At 36.7% G+C, this 22,623-nt stretch overlaps 2 protein-coding genes across 2 annotated transcripts; one reads left to right on the top strand and one right to left on the bottom strand.

The window, feature by feature from the left end:
* Positions 1–1,129: 1,129 nt before the first annotated feature.
* Positions 1,130–5,168, top strand: LOC110464347 (yae1 domain-containing protein 1-like). The gene is made up of 3 exons (XM_021519525.1): positions 1,130–1,362; positions 3,247–3,368; positions 3,646–5,168. Exons 1-3 carry the CDS (start codon positions 1,267–1,269, stop codon positions 4,067–4,069), a joined length of 642 nt encoding a protein of 213 aa, XP_021375200.1. The 5' UTR covers positions 1,130–1,266; the 3' UTR covers positions 4,070–5,168.
* Positions 5,169–6,151: 983 nt separating this feature from the next.
* On the bottom strand, positions 6,152–22,290 carry LOC110464367 (nucleolar MIF4G domain-containing protein 1-like). The gene is made up of 14 exons (XM_021519556.1): positions 21,986–22,290; positions 20,897–21,019; positions 19,951–20,092; positions 18,039–18,143; positions 16,225–16,855; positions 15,607–15,806; positions 14,246–14,370; positions 13,271–13,364; positions 11,623–11,853; positions 11,111–11,236; positions 9,207–9,349; positions 8,826–8,990; positions 8,095–8,226; positions 6,152–6,475 (listed from the first exon to the last, which is right to left on the bottom strand). Exons 1-14 carry the CDS (start codon positions 22,190–22,192, stop codon positions 6,194–6,196), a joined length of 2,706 nt encoding a protein of 901 aa, XP_021375231.1. The 5' UTR covers positions 22,193–22,290; the 3' UTR covers positions 6,152–6,193.
* Between the last annotated feature and the right edge of the window lie 333 nt (positions 22,291–22,623).

The following is a 22,623-nucleotide window of genomic DNA, read 5'->3' as shown; positions in this document are numbered from 1 at the left end:
CTGTTACTGTTTTCCATATTTAAGTGATTTACCGCCTCATTTACAAAAAAAATCACCCCTGTCCCCTGCAGGTCGGGGACTGAGAAAAAGAGATCATAGGAGGCGACTAACGTGTGAAACCCTGCAGAATTGGGAATTTGCGATTGTGTCCTCTATTTGGGGACACACAAGCTACCAAAATAAATCTGCTGCGCCTATGGCAATCTTTTTGATCTTCGTATTTCTCTCTACTTCTAAGTACATTTTGTTTCGGAGTGCCTTTCTTGGCAATGCCCCACTTTTAGCTTTAATGTTGAACGTTCGCCCAGGTGAGGACGGCAATGGGTTCTGTCCCCAGGCCGGGACATTCCAAAGTCCTTTTTATTCCCTGCTGGACGTTCTGAATTCAGGGTAACAGCAACAATTTGACTGGTTCATCTGTTTTCAATATATATACTGTGACCGGGCGGAATATTGTGCTGGGTGCCATCGGAATGGTATTTCAGTGAGAAAGCAATATAAAAAAAAATGATAGAGCTAATATTTAAAGTGAAATGTTGGAACTGCATGTTTTTTTTTAAATATCCTTCCTTTAAAAGCTTGTTACTACAAGACACTTTATGTAATCCATTTAAAAGCTGTTTACTTCCATAGCACTTTTCATTTACGAAATGCACATAAAAAGAAATACATGACATGTAATTCTCTCATCTATATCTAGGCTCTATATTTGAAAAGGCCGTATTGATAGTAGAAACTATTTATCCTTATTTAGAGAAACATCGCGCTGAACGTTCCTGTGTTCTAGGGTTTGTACATCGTAGCTTCTCATGGTCTTTCGAGCTAGTATATAATATTCTCTCTCTATATCTTCAATTATCTCTACCGTCCTTTCCCATAGATTTTCTAATAATAATATACACTTACAAATAGCTGTAATCATAGACGCCGGGGGTCAGCGTTTATAACGAAATAAAAAATCTCTACATAATATGAAAATATAGTTATGGTACCACTTGTTTTAGTATTTAGAACAAAGACAGTCATAAATGTTGCCTCTTGTGCCCTTGATGAAGGGAGGTAACTCATCGAACTTTGCGTACGAAAAAACTATCACGTGACTTTGTCAAATGGCGTACAAGTCATGTGATCTGTATAACCCGTTCAAAATGGTTGTCGTGTTGTGAAATAGCTCAAGGGAACTTGTAGCACGTGTTGTGTGTTAACCAGCCTGATAAGAAACTCAATAATACATTCAATCAACAGAGCTAGAGTGTAAACTAAATCATGGACGAACAAGAAGACGACATATTTGATGAAAATGCCTCTGAGATCATGATTGGTTCTAGAGACTGGAAGAAAATGGATTCCAGTTTGATCAAGGTGTGCTATTTTTGTAGTGGACTGCAGGTCCACATATGGCTTAATTTACTGATAATTTACATATAATGATGTCTGTATAATTTTTATATTTACTGATATGGACATGTCAAGGAGTGGTTTCACTCTGTCACACTGACGATAAGATACATTTCTACGATCTCTCCAGTTCCGCTGCAATATAATAAAAATAATATTTATTCAGGTAAAAGGCAAATAGTACACGTATATCACATTTTGCAGATTGGACATAATACATATATTGTCACAGAATGAGATGTTATTTATAATTTATTTATGTCATAAAACTAGTAATCAGTCAGGTGTTAACACTGGATTGGATTAGATTAATTCAGGTCTTTACCTGGGATGACCCATAAAGCCACATTGTAATTCCAATGAGGTCCCTTAAATAATTTGTGTTTGAATTTTAGTATATATTTTACATACATTATTTCATAATTAATATTAAATACACAAAATGTGACGTGAACAATCCAGACTTGTTCTGCCCCTGATTGAAATTCAGGTACATGTAAATACATTTTTTATTTACAAGTATATATACAAACACAAGTGAATCCTTTACAATTCCTCAATAATATTATGGACTGAGAAGTTCGATAACTTATGAGGACATTTGAAAAGCAATAGAAAACATGAATCAGTGTCTCCTGTCAATTTATATGTTTTAATTTAGTTTTCAGTCACATAGCCTGTAATAATTGTAAGTGAAAGTGCAAGTAATTTGAAATAATTAAAATACCGGTATATATATTCAGAAATGTATGGAGAAAATGATAGAGACCTGCAGATATTGCTATGAAATTTCGGGCAGGCAAACCTCTTGCAATTATTCATAAATGTGTCACAGATTATATAAATCCATCAGTTTATACTCCACCTAATTAAATAACATATCACACCTGCTCATTAATTCTGGCTCCAAAATATAAATTTAAAAAGTGACCAAGTACAGGACCAGGATTCTAAATACTGGCGGGAAATTTACTGTATGTTTCAGAAATGCTAAGTCAATGGATCAGTTGCGGATCAATCTTTGTGTATGATCAATATTTGGATTTTGAAGATATTCCATATCGATGGATCGGTCTGAAATCATGGTTGTCAATTAAGGGCCATAACAAATCAGAGGTTGAAATATGCAAATTAGGGAGTTGTTACCGATCTGTTAAATGCATCCGTAACAACCCAGGTTAACAAACCAAACAACATGATCTCAAAGTGATTTCAACCTGATACATTAAAAAAACAATTTATGGGTACTTTGTATTTATCAGTATGTATTACAAAATATACACTTGGACACAAATATATTGCCATGACAAAAGTAACTTCTTGTGTTGAATTAATTAAATATTCTGCACCAGGGTCGACTGAATTCATGAAACCATTCTCATGCTCAAACTTCCATTTTTTTCTCAAGACAAATTTCTTGTTCTGGTGATAAATGAATAAGAAACACATTTCATGAATGATTTGTAAGAATTTTGGAGACATCTCAACCCCTGATTACAGTTTAAGTGTTTTTACTTTTTCACTGTGTCACATGATTTCAGCGAGTTTAATAAATGCAAGAAAATCAGTTTGCACACAAAATCCATGCTTGAGCATGAAAACAGTTCCATGAAAACGTCCCCAGGAGTGAGAATTTTTAAAACTACACATACAGAAGTAAACTATTTGAGGAGAAGAAATATAAATTTGATTTGGGTCATCTTACATTACTGTTGCAATTCCTATATATTATTTCATAATATCAACATTTAAACAGTGGCAATGTTTGTGAAAATATTTTTCTGCATCTTGTGTTTGATTTTTAAAAAACCACATATAAACTCATGAAGTCCTTTCAATGCATTTTAGCTTGGTTACCGAGATGGAATATCAGAAGGCCAAGAGATCAACGTTCAGGAGGGCTTTAACCAGGGGTACAGCATTGCAGTATCACTGGTGTTCAGTATAGCTGTACTGCGTGGAGAAATAAGGTAAATGGGTGAGAAACTTTACACAAGGTGAATAAAGTGCGACACGGATGTCTTTGCCAAATACTAATAATCTGTTATTCATGTATATATTGTATCTTTGATGCTATTTCTGTGTGTAAATATTTGGTACTGATGGTTCATTTATACCTAACAGACAGAAATTGGGATGATTTCCACTAGTGCTTTATCATTGAATTTGGTATACCTTTTATTACTTTTTTTTTGCTATACTCTTTGGTAAATTTATCAATCTTGTGTACTACATTATCTGTTGCAGTGCCATTCTGTCAATGAAACACATACAGCAGACAGCTATGGACAAATCTATGGAAGCTGAACTGGAGCAGCTCCTACAGGAAGTTCGAGATCTAGAGCAGAGTTGTATGAAAACATCCACTAGTATGGAAAATAAGGTGGACCAACCGAAGGACAGCATACAAAGTGGCAAAGAGGACAACAAGGTCGCAGAGGCCGGTAACGATTCAAACCAAGAGAGTTGTGTGGATTGTGTATGTAAAGAGCGGGATTCTCAAGGTCACGGATGTGGCCAACGCCATGATGTGCAAGGTCAGTTAGTACAAGCCGAGGAGAGAGTGGATATAGCTGAACATTCATCAGCCACATCGCCCGATACAAAAAGAATGTTAGAAGAGTTACAGAGACGTCTGAAGATCATCATGGAATCAGTGAATGTTAAATGAGTGTTGGAGGTGTAGAGAGTGACCTTTTGTAGAGTTAAATTACATGTGTCACATGTCCACTTAATTAAATTGATGTAGACCACATCAGGGCACATTGTAGTCCAATGCATTCTAGATGAGTGATAAATGAAAACAAGTCCATTCAGAATGAAAGAGAAGTATAGTGCAATGCATCATTTAAGTGTCACCCTGGTAAAATATAATTAGCCGTCTCCTGCTGACTTGGATAAGGAGAATTTGTCCATAGTTAATTCGGTGGAGCGTTAGACTTGTAACCCAGAGGTCCCAGGTTAGACTCCTTGTGGAGGCATTGAAAAAGTAATGACCCCTGTTACATTGGGGCCCACTTAGGGACCGGAGTAATATTGAAAAATATACTCAGCAACACTTTCACGAGAATCGCTATGACCCCTGGAAAACTCAGGACAAGTTTTTACCTGGAGGGGGAATATGTTACCCTGGTAAAATACTAGCCGCTTCCTATTGACTTGACTTGAGAGATTTTCTCTTTAGCTCATTTGATAGAGCGCAAGACCACAGACTTAGATAACACCCTCTAATCTAATTCAGTGGCAAGACTAGTAAGCCAGAGGTCCTGGATTCGACTCCTGGTGATGGCATTGTAAAAAAAATGACCTGTGTTGCATGAGGAATCAAGACAAAGTCCTGGAAAATGTTATGACTGTTATTAACATGTTAGAGCTGGAGTGAGGAAGCAGCTCTGTGACTCAACACACATCAGGAAACCTTGCACTCAATTTGTTATAAAGAAGGAAACCTAATGTGTAGTTAACAACTCTGTCTATTGATGTAATAGTAGTGTTCTCACTGTATTTGGGTATTCAGTCCCCATTACCAGATAAATTATAAACCAATTATGCAATCGATCATCCGTTGGTTTACTACTTCCGATTACAAACCGATCATGGATTATGATTTGGAATCGATTGCCCATCATTACCATCTAGTAACTAGTCCTTTTATATAAACTCTGTTGACTTCTTGGTAATGTAACATCGTTCATTAAGGTATTTCTCTCGCAAGACAAGTGTGTGAATGTTATTGTCCATCTTGAATCTCGAATAATAAATTATTTCAGACTTCCCTTGTGTGTCAAGTTCTATATTACATAACTGATTATCGAGATGTCGTTTCATCCTACCTTAATTAAGTTTGTATGAAATGATCTCCTTTTAAGAATTCAACATAATCAGTTTTAATTGTAAGATTGATTTTATTAACTTGACTGATTTAAGTTTTTGGGTATACATGTACTTGTATTCCGCATTAGTATGTGTAAATTTGAAAACGTGGAGATACTTTCACTATGAAATAGTCTTTAAAACAAGAATTCTACAGGAGTGGTTGTGTTGCCTGCTCAGCGCTTTTAGTAAGAAAAATTGAAACTTGACAGAAAACCCGTAATATAAGTTGAACATTATTGCTTCTAGCATTATCGTACACAATTTGAAAGGAATTAATTAAAAAATAAAATAGTTCTTGCACTAACTACACAATGCCCTTTTTTGGCAATAAAAGGGGCATAACTCTGCCAAAAATGCACGTAAACTTCCGAAATGCGAACTTGTCCGAGCTATATTGGCAATACGTGTACCAAGTTTGAGTTCAATTAACCCAAGGGAACTCAAGTTATCACACGGAAACCTTGTTTCGGACGACGCAACTGACGCCGACATTGTAATACCTATATGTCGCCTCGCGTTGCAGGCGACACAAAAAACGTGTTGATAACATTTAGGTAATTTATAAAAATTACTATTTATAATATTGAAACTTATTTGAGGGTTATTACTCTTACTGTAAGTAACAATTGGTTTAGATATAATTGTTAAGATAGCATTTATCTTTATATCAAATTCACTATCGCCTGATATCTTGGTTAACTCGCTGTCCAAATCTGTAAACTATAGAGTATACATGTATGTATGTAGGTTAGGATTGTACAATCTGATAAGGTTTCAAGGGTAATTCAACTTTAAACCTCAAATCTAATGTACAACTTCATAACTATGATTTTTTGTCCTTCTCATATCATCAGAATAAAAAGAACAAAATAGGACAATTTGTAAAAGTATTTAATATTCGTTGATGTATACTGCATATTTATAACAGCATTTTTGATTGGCTAGAGGATAGTGCTCGGTCAGCCAATGAAACTCGATCTTTCAACAATGCATAGTCCTTCATTTCCGCAGAACTTTTCTTCAAAAGGAAATGTTGCATGAATAATTTAAGTCCTTCATGTAACATATGCAGTTTGGTGAGAGGTGCAATCCGCATAAAACATGCTTCAATCGCATCCTCGGGGTGATCAAGTAGAAGTCCCCGAAACACTTGCTTCATAAACCGCACCATGATTTTATCTAAGCTGCCGAATTCTACAACCTACAAAAAATAGAACATAGTTAATCAATCTTTTGTCAACACTTTATAACACTTAATGTCTCGATGGAGGCCAATATAACAATATTACTTGCACAATTAATTCTGACAGTTAAAATATTCAAATGTGGATTTAATTTCCAATCCTTGGAAATGTCAGACGAGTGGTAATTTTTCGGAAGTTGCCAAAACATGGGCTTGCAGAGCATTTGCCAACTTCAGAATCTTTCCAGAGGCCTCAGATTTCCCAATGCTGATGACATAATACAAATAGTATGACTAGGGAATCCCCTTATCTCAAACTAAGGATAACACAAAGACCACTCACACCAGGAATAGAAATCCAAACAGAGAACTGAGATTGGGTCATCATCTCAGCCAGAGACCTATGTTACAGCATATCACCCAGGGACTGAGACCAATGATAGTCATATCACCCTGGGACTGAGACCTATGTTACAGCATATCACCCTGCTACAGCATATCACCCTGCTACAGCATATCACCCTGGGACTGAGATCAATGTTACATCATATCACCCTGGGACTGAGACCATTGTTACAGCATATCACCCTGGGACTGAGACCTATGTTACAGCATACCACCCTGCTACAGCATATCACCCTGGTAATGAGACCTATTACAGCATATCACCCTGGTACTGAGACCTATGTTACATCATATCACCCTGGTACTGAGACCTATGTCACATCATATCACCCTGGGACTGAGACCATTGTTACAGCATATCACCCTGGGACTGAGACCTGTTACATAATGTCACCCTTGTAATGAGACCTGTTACATCATATCACCCTGAGACTGCGACCTATGTTACATCATATCACCCTGGGACTACTGAGACCTGTTACATCATATCACCCTGGTAATGAGACCTGTTACATCATATCACCCTGGTACTGAGACCATTGTTACAGCATATCACCCTGGGACTGAGACCATTGTTACAGCATATCACCCTGGGACTGAGACCTGTTACATAATATCACCCTGGTTATGCTACATCATATCACCCTGAGACTGAGACCTGTTACATCATATCATCCTGGGACTGAGACCTATGTTACATCATATCACCCTGCTACAGCATATCACCCTGGGACTGAGACCAATGTTACACCATATCACCCTGGGACTGAGACCAATGTTACAGCATATCACCCTGGGACTGAGACCTGTTACATCATATCACTCTGGGACTGAGATCAATATTACAACATATCACCCTGGGAATGAGATCAATATTACATCATATCACCCTGCTACAGCATATCACCCTGGGACTGAGACCAATGTTACACCATATCACCCTGGGACTGAGACCAATGTTACAGCATATCACCCTGGGACTGAGACCTGTTACATCATATCACCCTGGGACTGAGATCAATATTACAACATATCACCCTGGGAATGAGATCAATATTACATCATATCACCCGGAGACTGAGATTTATCAGAAGATATCAGACTGACATATAAAATAACCATGGGATTTAAAATTAATTTTAATATGAAATTCTGCTTATATATTTTTTAAGTGACTTTATGGTTATTCTAAACCTACTATAATCCAGAAATGTTGGTGATGTGATTTTTACCTTGAATAAAGAGAGAGACACAGCCTTGGTTGCCAGGAGATGCAACACCATCCGAGCCAGGTTGTCACGGTTACGCTCAGACAGGTTACTCATCTCCTTAAACTTGTCCCACATTGTGAACTGGAATGTCATCTGAATATAAAACAACACGTTTTCATACTGAACATTTCATCACAGTAAATGAAGGACATTTCATTTATATTAAAAATACTCTATTTGGGAAGGGAAGGATGGGTCATTATACTTAAGCATACATAAGTTCTGATAGAGTTAAATTTTCATATAAAAATTTCTTAAAGATTTTCAGTAATCAATCTGAATAGAAATTGATCCTTGTGAATCCAGTGACATGGTCATTTTTGAATTATTATAAAAATGTGGAGTGCCATGGACTTAGTCTAATTAATTCAACATTAACCCTTTCACCACTGACCATAATGGGCTCATCCTGATCAATGTATGGTAGAGTCTACTAAAGTTACATAGGGGTGAAAGGGTAAACGTCTATTCAAATCATTGATTATATAGGAATATTGGAGGGGAGCACTTAAAATTTATATTAAATAGTGTGGGGGTGGGGCAGGGACTGCAATAATTTAACAACTGTGTATTTGGCACCAGGTTGAAATCATAGTGGACCTTGTATTTTCTTGAAAAGACCTAGATAATGGAGATGGATACGAAATCAGGTCATAACAGTGTTCTCAGACATATTAGCTGTATAACAGTACCTGAAACCTCCTGTCATATTCACAGAACTTCTGAAGGAGGTAGGCATAGAATGGGTTAAAGGATTTTTCCTGTTGACAGCAGTCCAAGATGACATGGATTATCTCCCTTTCCTGTTGATGTTTCAGTCCCAGCCTCAACAACCGCTCAAAGGCATCCACAAAATCCTGTAACAATTTGAAAGTTGTTGATCAGCTACAGTTAAATAAAACCGTATCATTTTCTGGACAGAGAGGGCCTTTTATGAAACAAAGTCAGGACATAAATATGGACTATGATCAGAATATAGAGGCAGGTATGACTGTTCAGAATAAACTAAATAGAAGTTATACTGTATAACATAATAATGATAGTGACAAAGGGCTATCCACTTAGTCTATTACCTCACTGGACATGATGGTACAGAAAATATTACGACGGATGTCCGTGTTCATTCTCTGTTTCCGTGCCAACTCAAGGATCTTACTGCTGCTGCTCTTCATGATCTCCAGCGATTGGTTCATTTCTGTTGTCTTGGCAACCTCATCTGTAACGAATTAAGCTTTCTTTCTTACAGATCTTCACCTTTATACGTAAATGTGTATCAAGAATTTTAATAGACCAAATATTTCAAGTGAGAAATTGCTTTGCCCAGACTCACTTGTATCCTACAAATTTTGGGCTGTTGTTGTTCTTTCCAGCCCAGAACTCACCTTTATCTTGTTGTTGGTCTCACCTGTCCAGGACTTACCTGTATCTTGTTGTTGGTCTCACCCAGCCCAGGACTCACCTGTATCTTGTTGTTGGTCTCACCTGCCCTGACTAACTTACTAATGTTGGGTTTTTGTTATTCTCATCCAGCCCAGGACTTACCTGTATATATCTTGTTGTTGGTTTCACCTGCCCTGACTGGCTTACTGATGTTAGGTTTATGTTATTCTCACCCAGCCCAGAACTCACCTGTATATTGTTGTTTGGTCTCACCCAGCCCAGGACTCACCTGTATCTTGTTGTTTGGAATCACCCAGCCCAGAACTCACCTGTATCTTGTTGTTTGGTCTCACCCAGCCCAGGACTCTCCTGTATCTTGTTGTTTGGAATCACCCAGCCCAGAGCTCACCTGTATCTTGTTGTTTGGTCTCACTCAGCCCAGAACTCACCTGTTTCTTGTTGTTTGGTCTCACCCATCCCAGGACTCACCTGTATCTTGTTGTTTGGGCTCACCCAGCCAAGGACTCACCTGTATATTGTTGTTTGGTTTCACCCAGCCCAGAACTCATCTGTTTCTTGGTGTTTGGACTCATCCAGCCCAGGACTCACCTGTATCTTGTTGTTTGGGCTCACCCAGCCAAGGACTCACCTGTATATTGTTGTTTGGTCTCACCCAGCCCAGGACTCACCTGTATTTTGTTGTTTGGTCTCACCCAGCCAAGGACTCTCCTGTATCTTGTTGTTGGTCTCACCTGTCCAGTACTCGCCTGTATCTTGTTGTTGGTCTCACACAGCCCAGGACTCACCTGTATCTTGTTGTTTGGTCTAACTCCGCACAGAACTCACCTGTATCTTGTTGTTTGGTCTCCCCCAGCCAAGGACTCACCTGTATCTTGTTGTTTGGTCTAACTCCGCACAGAACTCACCTGTATCTTGTTGTTTGGTCTCCCCCAGCCAAGGACTCACCTGTATCTTGTTGTTTGGTCTCACTCAGCCCAGAACTCACCTGTATCTTGCTGTTTGGTCTCACCCAGCCAAGGACTCACCTGTATCTTGTTGTTTGGTCCCACCCAGCCCAGAACTCACCTGTATCTTGCTGTTTGGTCTCACCCAGCCAAGGACTCACCTGTATATTGTTGTTTGGTCTCACCCAGCCAAGGACTCTCCTGTATCTTGTTGTTGGTCTCACCTGTCCAGGACTCGCCTGTATCTTGTTGTTGGTCTCACCCAGCCCAGGACTCACCTGTATCTTGTTGTTTGGTCTCACTCAGCCCAGAACTCACCTGTATCTTGTTGTTTGGTATCACCCAGCCCAGGACTCACCTGTATCTTGTTGTTTGGTCGCACCCAGCCCAGAACTCCCCTGTATCTTGTTGTTTGGTCTCACCCAGCCCAGGACTCACCTGTATCTTGTTGTTGGTCTCACCTGTCCAGGACTCGCCTGTATCTTGCTGTTGGTCTCACCCAGCCCAGGACTCACCTGTATCTTGTTGTTGGTCTCACCCAGCCCAGAACTCACCTGTATCTTGTTGTTGGTCTCACCCAGCCCAGGACTTACCTGTATCCTGTTGTTGGTCTCACCCAGCCCAGGACTTACCTGAATCTGGCTGCTGTTGGTCTCGTCCTACCCAGGCCGACCCCACAACCCACCAACGTCCTTTGGCATCTGCCTGGAGAAGATCGTCTAGACTGATCCGCAGCTGTCCCACTCCCAGACCGTGACCTTGAAATGAACAAGGTCATCTAAACCGGATCTATATATGCACGTGTATATATACATAAAAGCGGTACATGCATCAGACTGTAAAGACATTGAAAAAATTTAAGCACAGTTATTAGCTGATAAATTACAGGCAAAACCAGCATCATCTGTGATTCCATTTGTGTTACATGTAGCAAAAAAAAATTGCCCACTGGCTTTTTTAAACAAATTCACCCAATGATAAATTTGCCCTGTTATTCAAGGAGAAGGACAGGGCGTGAACATTTCCTGTTTTAAAGTAATCTCATTTATTTTCTACAAAACAATTTTCATCATCTTTGATGTTAATCAATGATCCGTAATTGTGTTACAAGTTTCTATGATACAGTAGTGTAGCTGTATCGTACCTCGTAAATAAACCCGCGTTTGTTTCTTCAGCTGTTCCAAGTGATCAGGATCATAGTTTGGGATTTTCCTCATGTTGTTGTTTTTGATGGCTAACAGTGTGTCCAGCATGAAGCGAACCCGCGTCTTTTCCTCAAAGTGACTTGTGTCGACGTCTCTAGCCTTTGTCTGGATGTCCTGGATAACCTGCTTCAGTACCATAGGGTCATCCTTTCTCAAGCTGAATCCCACGTCTACAAGAAATACTCTCGTATTTTATGTAATGTACCGTAAAAACCCATGTAATTTGCGCACCTGTGTTATTTGCGTAGGTACTTTTTTTGAGGCTGAAAATCGGGAAAAAAGCTTCTACTCGAATATTTAATGAAAATGTCAGAGTGAAATAGACCATAACAGCTGTGCTTGTTCAGCTTGTATCATTGAGTCTCAGAAGAATAGCCTTCAGTTAGAATTAGAAATAGCTATTTCATAAAACTTTTAATGCATTTGAAAAAATAAATTATTGCTGTATTTTCATGTTGATCAAGAAATTTTTATGTTTTTTTTAACAGTATTTTACAGAGAGAAAAAATGCAAAATATCACAAATTATTTTCAATGCAGTAGGTGACTTTAATAGTCATTTAAACTGAACAAATGACTAGAACATAAAGTGCCAGTTAACTACATATTTATTACAAACAATTCAAATTCAATCTCCATCCACACAAAACAAATAAAATACAAACATATATATATTAAAACACAATAAACAAACAAAAAATGGCAAAAAGGGGCAACTCAGTTACTATGTACTAAAACATGTATGCATGGTGAACATCTTTCACCTGAGGGTGTCAGGTAAGATTGATTGTTCACAAATTGTGAAGCTATTGACTCCTCGACCAATCAGCTAGCGGACCGTATACCAGGCAGGATGTGATACTGCAAGGAGAATGGAGCGGTACTTGGCGTAGCGGTAAACGAGAAGAGGAGAATGCCTGCACTACATGTATTCTATTCCCCATCTCAGTGTAGCTTGATGAGCTACCAGGTTCGAATAAGGAATAATATTATGTATTGTGAAAATGAATTAGCATAAATATGTAAATATTAAACTTGTTCATAAACCTCATTTCGTTGCAGCTTAATGAGCTTTAGTAAGTCTGAATGAGGTTTACAATAATTATGTTTTGTAAAATTGTCCCTAATTCCCACGCTCATTGTATCTAGTTGTGTGATACACTAGCTTATGAGAATTAGGTTGCAAATAGCTCAAGCAGTAGGTGACTATAAAAGTCACAACAACAGAAAGTTGACAGCTACATTGGCTAACAGAGGAAAAAGTATGAATACTTATCCTTTTCATTGCTGACAATCAAAACCATTGTAACAGTTGTAGCTTCAATCACTTATTACACAGATACACAAATAATAATCCACATTAAATTAAAATCATCTGTTCATTTGCAAAGTCCTAACACCCTTATCCAACTGAAATAAAATAAACCTGCAGATTGAATATATCACAGGGTAGAATTCGTTACAATATGGCATCAATGCTACAGTCAGCTAAAGGATTTATAGACTAAAAGTCTACTATTTAGATGTGATACTGTTTGAAAATCAAAATGTCCTTTGGGCCATACAGCTATCAGAGTTAAAAACATACTTTTTAGTAGAAGAAGCAGCAGTTCAATGTCCTTCTCCTGAAATGCTGCCACAAACTTCTTGATCAAGTCCATGATGAGTATGTTGTGTATAATCTGTACAGAAATATAGAACAGGCTCATTTTATCTAGAAAGCAACACATGGTACATAATCTAAATGGAAAGAGAAAGTAGATTGTCAACAGAGAGAAAAAAAATCATTAACAAAACTTACATGTACACCTAAAAGATCAACATTATACTTCTATCAAGTCAGAATATGAAGGTTTAAAAAAAATTACCACACGGTTATAGAAAACTTTTTGAATTCCTAGTTTTCTGGTCATATCCAATCCATTTTGAATAAACCACTCACTGATTTTGTAAAAATGAGAGGTATATCACTTGTTACATCTGCAAGTGGTTTCATGAAAGAACTTTTCAACATCAAAATTGTAAAGTTGATTGGTTGCTTTTACAGGGATTGACGTCCTTTCAATGGCTCAGGTCATTTAAGGAGGTGGTTTCAATTACTACATTAATATATTTGGCGCTCAAAGAAATACACCTAGGTTTTCCAGGGTCTGATGTGTCTTTAGGGTTGAAGGCTCTGATAAAGGAGGGAGGAATGTAGTGGAACTAGACTAGGTGGATGGTTGGCGAACAGGTAGCTCAATTGGTAGAGCATCCGTCTAAGAGTTTGGAGGGTTCCTGGTTCGAACCCCGGTCTGGCCGTGCATTTTACCGCTCCTACTACAATTACTCATTGAGATGAAGTGTGTCGTAAATAAACAAGTTTCTAGATAAATGAAGACTATGATGCTATATTATGACTTACTTTGAAGCTTGTTTCCAGGTAAATGACGACTATGATGCTATATTATGACTTACTTTGAAGCTTGCTTCCAGGTAAATGAAGACTATGATGCTATATTATGACTTACTTTGAAGCTTGTTTCTAGGTAAATGATGACTATGATGCTATATTATGACTTACCTTGAAGTTATAAAGGTAGGAAAAGAGCAGTACAATATTGTCTACTTCCTTTCCTTCACCGTATCGATCTGATTGGCTACAGCAGGACGAGAACCTCTCCGCCAATGTCTGAGTGAACGTTGCACCTGAGCATGACATAAAATAATTATGATAATTTGAGGTTCTTATATACCGCTTTGTCACAACCTAGTTCGTAGGTCGTCTCAAAGCCATTCACAAATTATTATCCGTGGTTATAGGGCCTTTGCAACGAGCCAATATCTTTCTCAACTCCTTGGGGAGCATACAGCCGGAGCTGCCATTTCGGCGCTCACAACTAGCATTCAGCAATTCTAGCACTATACCCAACCACGTACTCATTTACAGCTGATCATGAGTAGACTGGAACAAGCAGAGTAAAGTATCTTGCTCAGAGATACAACACAGTGCCGTGACGTGAGTTGAACTTGCAACCCTTCGGTCCTAAGCCGGGCGTCCTACCACTAGACTACCGTGCCTCCTGTATAACTGTAAATTCACTTATTGAGATATTAGTACACTTTAGTAAATTATTGTCTTCTTATACAAAATGATGATGATAGTATGAAGCTGCTCATAGAACTAAAATGACCTTTAGTTCAATGATATAATGATGTATTTGAAGGAAAAAATGTAAAAAATAACTTCCTTTTAAGATAGTCTGTATCTGTATATATATATAAACCTAGGTAAACTCATGATTTAAGTGTTATTATATTATGCCTACTTGTATGTCTGAGTAACCTGGTACAGTGATCCAATCAATAGACCACAGGTCAGCAGGAGGGTTCAAGATTAATGGTGTTAAAGAAAAGAAATATCTACATTAAGATTTTTCTAGCTATCAATTGTTCAATTCCAACAGGAAAACAATTCATAATACCCGTACTTGCCAACTCTCCCTATTTTGGAGGGAGAGTCCCAATGTTGGTATGGTTGAGTGTTTTTCACCAGTGAATTATCTAAACTATTCCTACTTTCTGAGATCTGATAATTTCATCTGAAAGAACAGCTCAAAAGATGTTTTTTAAAAGTGTTATTTCTTCCCTTGAGTTTACATATTCATATTTCATTTATGCTTTTTATTCTGTGGTAACGTATATACCGTATTTGTATTTTCTCTGTCTAAAGTTTATCCCCATCACCCCATGACCGCGGGATAGTCGCGGAGGGTAACGTTTTGAAATTTCCATGGGGGAGATTATGTAATCTCCCCCATGTAATCTCCCCCATAATAATCTACCCCATGGAAATTTCAAAAAGTTGGCAAGTATAACACTGTAATGCTTATTTGTACAGCTATTTCTTAACTCAATATCTGGCAAGGTGTCTTGTTCGCTTACCCACTTCCATGCCCACGTTGCCGTGGAGAATGGCCAGCAGCATCATCAGCTCCATGGCAAGCCTCTCCGGCGTGATAACGACAGACACGCAGGCATCCAGGATAATCTCGGCGAGGGTTTCATTCATTTCTGCTCGGCTGTTTGTGCGGTAGATCTCCTCAATCTGAGAACTGATCGGATTGATGTTTGCCTGACTAACCCTGGTAACATCAATAAAGAATGATGTTAGGAGTGAGAACTAATCATGTTCATCATAACCTTAACCAGTTATTATTGAGAGGAGAAATCTTCCTTGAATTTTAGGAAAGTATAACATATCTGTGAGCAATAATATTGAAACAATATAAAACCATTTTTAGAATAATTATTACCTTATATGGATAATCCATCACACCAGAAAAATAATGTATGACAACTGTATTACCTGGGTAATAACAATGACATTCTATACCATTAAAACACTTTAGTTATGTGCCTGAAAATGAATTACCTGTTAACAAAACTTACGTTTCGTGCCTGAAAATGAGTTACCTGTTAACAAAACTTATGCTTTGTGCCTGAAAATGAGTTACCTGTTATTCAAACAAAACTTATGTTTCATGCCTGAAAATGAGTTACCTGTTAACGAGACCCTTGAGCTGTTTCCGTAGCCTGTCTAAGCGTATTTTGTGTTTCTCGTCCCCTCCTGCCATGGCAAGGCGCTTTGCTGGGGGTACATATGTCCCACTGACTGTTGAGGCTTGTACAACGTTGCCTTGTGCATCCCGTAAGCGGCCATATATATCCTCCTTCAGCTCTGGAGTTTTATTCAGTTTGTCCTTTTTTTCCTCTTCGTTAATTTTTTCACTCCCCTCACTCTCATCGCTAAAGTAAGGGTCATTATCACTGTTGTCCATGCCGTGAGTTTCAGAGTCAGGCATTTTTGAAGCAACACTCTCTGGGAATTTAACTCGGTTTTCACTTTTCTGTTTCTTAGCGAGTGAGGATTTGTCACTCGACTTAAGAATCGATTTGATATCAGATGCTGTTGATAAAGACTGAATTACCTCTACTCTTGAAAATTTCTCCCTGTCATCTATTTTATCAAATTCATTGTCACTCATTTCATCTTCATCACTGAATTCATCTTCATCCTCATCTTCATCCTCCTCCTCATCATCATCCTCATCCTCATCTTCGTCCTCTGCTTCATTCTCCATCTCTGCTTGCAATCTAGCTTTCTTTTTCTTACTTTTCAACCAACCCAGATCTAAAAGACAAGAAGCCATGTATCAGAATAATAAGTTAAAATTCAAATGTTTGATTAGTTTAAACAATATTTTATTTACAAATATGCTGTACATAATATATAATTTTACATAATGTTATATTAGGGATCTGGCAACAAGAGTAGGCTCTTATGTTAAGCCATCTCCCAAGAATAAGACCAATATTTGGTCGTTTGTCTGTCCTTTATCAATGTGCGATCATATATGTATTGTGTTTATATTATATTTGTTCTATCTGACTCAAATTTGACTGATTTCCACCAGAAATGTTTAAACTTGTTATTTACAAAATAATGCTTGCTAGGTGTTCAAAATGTATTTATTGTAACTTGTTCAAAGAACAACTAGGACTCCTGTCATAGTGGAGGAGAACCAAAATCCTGGTTAAGTTGTTGATGCTCAAAAGTTGGTGGAAATAGGAATGAGAGATGGATACCTAACAGTATTCAGTAGAGTTCCGTCGCTATAGGTAAATACAAAATATATATAAGATGGAGCATCAACATCTAGATTCCGTGTTTGGACCTGATGACGGCTAGCCTAGCAAGCCGAATCATGTAAACCATAAATAAAACATGGATGCTCCATCTTATATATGTTTTAGTAAAAGAATGTTAGTTATACTATATCAATGACATGCTTACTTTAAACTAACATTGCATTGTCCAATTATTTTCAAAATCATATTTCATTTGAAAAGAAAAAACATGAATTATGTGCTTTAAAATATAAGCGATCATGAAATAAGAAGGAATCTTGATCACTCGAAACAGGTTTTATAAACTTGCTAAACAACTTGTTAAAAAGCACACTTTAAAGAAAACTTGCTATTAGAGCCTTGGTTTTTTTTTAAGTCATGAACTTGAGTTAGGTAAACATTTTAAACAATACCTACTTATTTTTAAACTTCTATAAAATCTAAATGAGATTGCAAAGATAGTGAAATCCCTTTATCAACTAAAAGTCATTTGAATTTTGTGAAGCCTATATATAAATTACATGTAGATGTGATTTTACTTGTGTGGAACCTTTCTAAATAAACACTGGAGGTTTTCATTTATTTCTGTATGACTTGGGAAAGCTTCAGATTAAACAAAAAAAACAAAAAAACAAAAAAAAATCATAATATTCATAAGTAGTGTTAACTGTTGTACATCATTATACCTGCATCTTCAAGGTCACCTTGGTCACTGTCAAAGTCCGAGTCAAGGTCGTTCTTATCCTCGAAATCATTCTTCAATTTATCCTCATCTACTGCATCTAGAAGATCTTGTAACAAGTTAAGATTCATAAACAGTGTAAACTTCTGTTGTTTGGCTACTGTGGACAGTCACACATACATAGGAAGATAAAAGGGAGGGGGGGGGGGAAACTCTCAACAAACATCAAATGTCAGAGCTTGGATCAACCAACCTTTCAATATCTGCAATAGTTAACAAGAGTATTGCACATGTATATAATTTTTTGATTCTTCCTCTTTTCTTAAAGAAGTTCTCTCCCCTTATTAGTTTGAAATGTTTGCTACCCTCGCATGCTCATCAGTGGTATCAGTGTATCCGGTGCCTTGCTGGCCAATCAAGGGGTTCCCTCCTTCCTGCCTCATCTGTGTCACGCCTCAGTACATTTACTAAGTATTATATAGTATCTTTAATTATGAATGAAAAAAAATCAAAATGTATGAATAAATAGATGAAATGAGTGTAAACAAAGAAAGAATTAACGGAAATAATAAATGTATGAATGAATGAAACAAGGAATAAATGTAAAAGGAAGGATGTAATGTCAAGAAATGAATGAATGAATAAGTAAACAAATGAATGAATAATAAATAATGAATGAAAGAATGAATGAGAACCCTTTTGCATGATGTCATGAGGACAAACAAAAACAAAAAAGATTCTTCCTCTTCCTGTTGAAACCACTTGAGGAGTTTATGAGACTCAAACAATTATCCGAGCATAATGGAAGAATGTCAACGTCAAAATCACATCTACTGTGATTATGGTGAAGTCTAGTTTAAAGTAATCTAATTAGAAAATAATTAACTTAAACACTTACAGAGCTACACATTACAAAAGTTTTCACGGAAATCAGATGGAAAATGAGAAACAAATTATCAGAACAAGTTCTCTGAATGTTCCAGGAAGAGAAATAATTCTGTAGATAGTGACTGGATTTAACTGTCTGACATACATGTACAAGTACTCTTAGGGTAGATATACAATTTATATTGTTGGCTAACTCTAGTAAGTTGGAGGATAAAGACAAAGGGCAATAACTCTGATATTAATAAATAGATTAATATATCTGATATACATGCACAACTGCATATGATGATGGTTAACTTAATGTTGAGATGTTTATAAAATACACTCTTTAATCTTGTGTAGATGTATTGCTTTGGAAAAATAACCTTCAAACTACAAATTCTCACCACACGTCATATGGGCGGATTGGTCAAGTGGTTTACACTCTGGCCTTCCACACAGGCGGCCGGGGTTTGATCCCAAAAGTCAATGTACGCATGGAATACTCACTGAAACACCATGCCGAAGGCACCCAGCACTATCTCAAATGTTGTATATATATATATGATATAGCTATAACATAGAAAGTGTTTCAGAAACAAGTGATAGCACAGTCCCCTTGAGTTACTTTAATGTTATATTTTCTTTTGCTGGGTTTCAATTTTTGATATTTCAACAGTGCACAGTAAAGATTTTTTCCCTATTTGTTCTAATTTTCACAATTTTCGTGGAAACAATTTTTTCATCAATAACACACCCAGTAAAATCAATGTCAAACTTATCCATCCTTATCATGGCACAATGTGCCATGACTACTAAAACATGAAATCCACAAAAAAGATATCTGATGAAAGTGACCATTTTATCAAATTTATGAAAGTTAAGGCCAATTGAGAAAAATAAAAAGGTTTATCAGAATATTTTCAAATGTTTAAAGTACTGAAATATTATTTGCAATTTTGAAATCAGATTTAAAATTTCTTATTTAACAAAACCTGACATCAATAAACCTAAATGATAAATTGAGTGAAGATTTTGTCATAGGATACAGTCAAGTCCATCAGCAACAAATGATTGCGGAAGAGTCTTCTTCTTGCGTTTATTGAGGTGGAGCTGTTTCTCGAGCTGTTTCAACATCCTCTCCTCCTGTCGTAACTCTAGCTCCATGTTCTTTTTCCTTATGTCTGATATCTGTCAAAAATAGGGTTTAGACAAATGCTACTGTTACAATGGTATATTTTACTTCAATCCTTTGTCAACTTTAAATTGTTGATATTTCACTAGATGTCTGTTTCAATGTGACCAATATCAGCCATCCTGATATATGGAAAACATATGAAACAGGACAGAAAAAATGCACGGCCAAACCGGGGTCAAATCCGGGACCTTCCGAACTCTAGATGGATGCTCTACCGATTTAGCTATATGGTCGCCGACGATCAACTCAGTCTGGTTCCGCTCACATATAAGGACATGAATAATAATAAAGAAACATCTTTCAGTTTTTCGCGATCAGATTATAGCTACCAGGTATATTGCCTACGTAAAGTTAAGTTATTTGTTGTGAATATGAACATATTGCTTATGATATTGTACACAACTCTTCTTAGTGTAACTGTTGACGGTGACATCTTTGTAAATAAATAACATGTATATGTTTTGGCCAGATCATGTTCAGACAAAAAAAATGTGGGAAGGTGTAGAAAAAACGTTTTTTTCCAACAGATATCTAACTCTAAATTTTCAATTAGTGGTCCAGGCCTAGCTAGGGGATCCCATTCTTAAAGTGAAACATGTTGAAGTGAAATTGCTTTCTATTTTCTCTTCTAAACTTTACTGTATCGGGAGAGGTTATCTAAATGACATTAAAAGCCAGAAATTATCAAATAAAGTTAACTTGGAAACATTACAAAACTAACAAAGATCCTCATATGATCAGCATATTGCATATAACCTGTTTTTTATACACATGTACACATTACACAAACCAATTACCTTTTCCTTTTCTTCCTTCTTCTTTGCTTTAGCTTTCTTTTTCCTCTGTTTGATTTTTTCTTTCTGTTTCTTTTCCCTTTCAATTGTCTTTTCCTTCTTGAATTGTGTCTCTAGAGTAGGCATCTGCACAAAACAGGAGTTTTTGTTGAGTATGGTAAAACTAGACGCATCAATTTACATACATGTACATCATGCATATGCTTGAATGAAAACTCCTGGGTTTTTTTCAATCTCATTTATAACATTTGAAATCAATAGTATTAATATATATTAACATTTCTGTTTATGAGATTCTAAATAAACCTATCAAGTTCTGGAGCTAAATATTGTGTTACCTGCAGGTATCCAAACAAAACAAAATTTTGTTACCTACAGGTATCCAAACAGAACAAAATTTTAAGAGCTATACACTGTATATTCCATGTGCATGTTTATAATTGGAAATTAAACTGTCCAGGCACAGTTCAATTTATCAATTTATATCTGAGGACTACTTGTTAACCATACTACATAATAACAATATACAATGTATATATGCAGGTCCAGTACACTCTGCCGATTGAGCTATATAGCTGTAAAGACCTATAATAGCTCTATTGACCTATCTGAAATAGGTCTTTTGAGCTATTTTCAAGTGATTTTCTTTTTTAAGGAAATTGGAACAAAGTCGCATTTAAAAGAAGATTGTATCATTAGGTTGATAACAAAAGACATTAAATATAAGTCTTCTTTTTAAAAAATAATGATGTAAAAATATCGGAAATTTTACATTATGAAAAATGAAAATAAACATCTACATGTAACTGTATGCTCTTTGTAGTCAACATTACCAAAAACCTTTTTGTTTTATGCGACTTTGGTTTAATTTAATAAATTTTGAAATCTGAGAAAATATAGCTCAATACAGCTATAATGTATAGGTGTATATAGCTATATAGGTCTTTACAGCTATATAGCTCAACCGGCAGAGTGTACTGGACCTGTATATGGTAAACAAGGAGGCCTCAGATATAAATTGATAAATTGAAACGTGTCCCTGTTGTGAGGTGGGGGTGTAGAACATTAAGCACCCCACTTCGGTGAGCTTACTGGTTTGTGTTGACTAAAAGCAAGCTTCCTGGCCTTCTTAAGTTGTTTCATCTCCTTCCGTTTTTGTTTTCTTCCTTTCACTTTCTTTCCTTTTGATCCATGCCGATCTGAACTTTTTAATTCCTCGCCGAATAATTCAGTTATTTCTGTTCTGAAACGCTTCAAATTTTGTGGATCCTTCCTAAATACTTTCCGTTTCACGCCCATTTCTGAAAATTAATTAAATACAGTTAAAACACAACAGATCCAATGAATATTCACTCGTGGTCAACTCGCACCATGGGGGCAGCCATTACAGAAATGATTTCCACGAAGGGGAACTACTCTGCTCGTTCTAATTAGATAAAATAATTCCGTGGTAAATGCCAATTTGCAAAGTGATCAATTTTGATGGGTAATATCAGGGACTTAGATCTAATCTAATTCCGTGGTGATAATATGTTATTCATAAAAAAAAATATTAGTTGAAATTGGTTTTTTGTTCATGAACAAGTAGGAAAATGTCCGGATCCGTATGACCCAGACTTGTATCATGATTACATAGAATCAATTACTAATTATGAATATAAATAATTTATAAATAAATAAATATGCACAGAAAAAAAGTTCTATCAGAACAGTGACCATTTGGTATGAAC

The sequence above is a fragment of the Mizuhopecten yessoensis genome, unplaced genomic scaffold (assembly GCF_002113885.1).
Source record: "Mizuhopecten yessoensis strain PY_sf001 unplaced genomic scaffold, ASM211388v2 scaffold10985, whole genome shotgun sequence".
In the NCBI taxonomy this organism is placed as follows: domain Eukaryota; kingdom Metazoa; phylum Mollusca; class Bivalvia; order Pectinida; family Pectinidae; genus Mizuhopecten; species Mizuhopecten yessoensis.
The sequence above is the reverse complement of the archived record's forward strand: the minus strand, read 5'-3'. Positions and strand labels throughout refer to the sequence as shown.

Excerpts from the sequence above, each read along its gene's own strand:
- LOC110464347 (XM_021519525.1), top strand. The coding sequence starts at position 1,267 with ATGGACGAACAAGAAGACGACATATTTGATGAAAATGCCTCTGAGATC. Across the intron at positions 1,363-3,246 it reads TGGATTCCAGTTTGATCAAG|CTTGGTTACCGAGATGGAAT; the intron begins GTGTGCTATTTT and ends AATGCATTTTAG. Across the intron at positions 3,369-3,645 it reads GTACTGCGTGGAGAAATAAG|TGCCATTCTGTCAATGAAAC; the intron begins GTAAATGGGTGA and ends TATCTGTTGCAG.
- LOC110464367 (XM_021519556.1), bottom strand. The coding sequence starts at position 22,192 with ATGGGCGTGAAACGGAAAGTATTTAGGAAGGATCCACAAAATTTGAAG. Across the intron at positions 9,350-11,110 it reads CCAACAGCAGCCAGATTCAG|ATGAGGTTGCCAAGACAACA; the intron begins GTAAGTCCTGGG and ends AATTCGTTACAG. Across the intron at positions 8,227-8,825 it reads AATATGACAGGAGGTTTCAG|ATGACATTCCAGTTCACAAT; the intron begins GTACTGTTATAC and ends TTTTATATTCAG.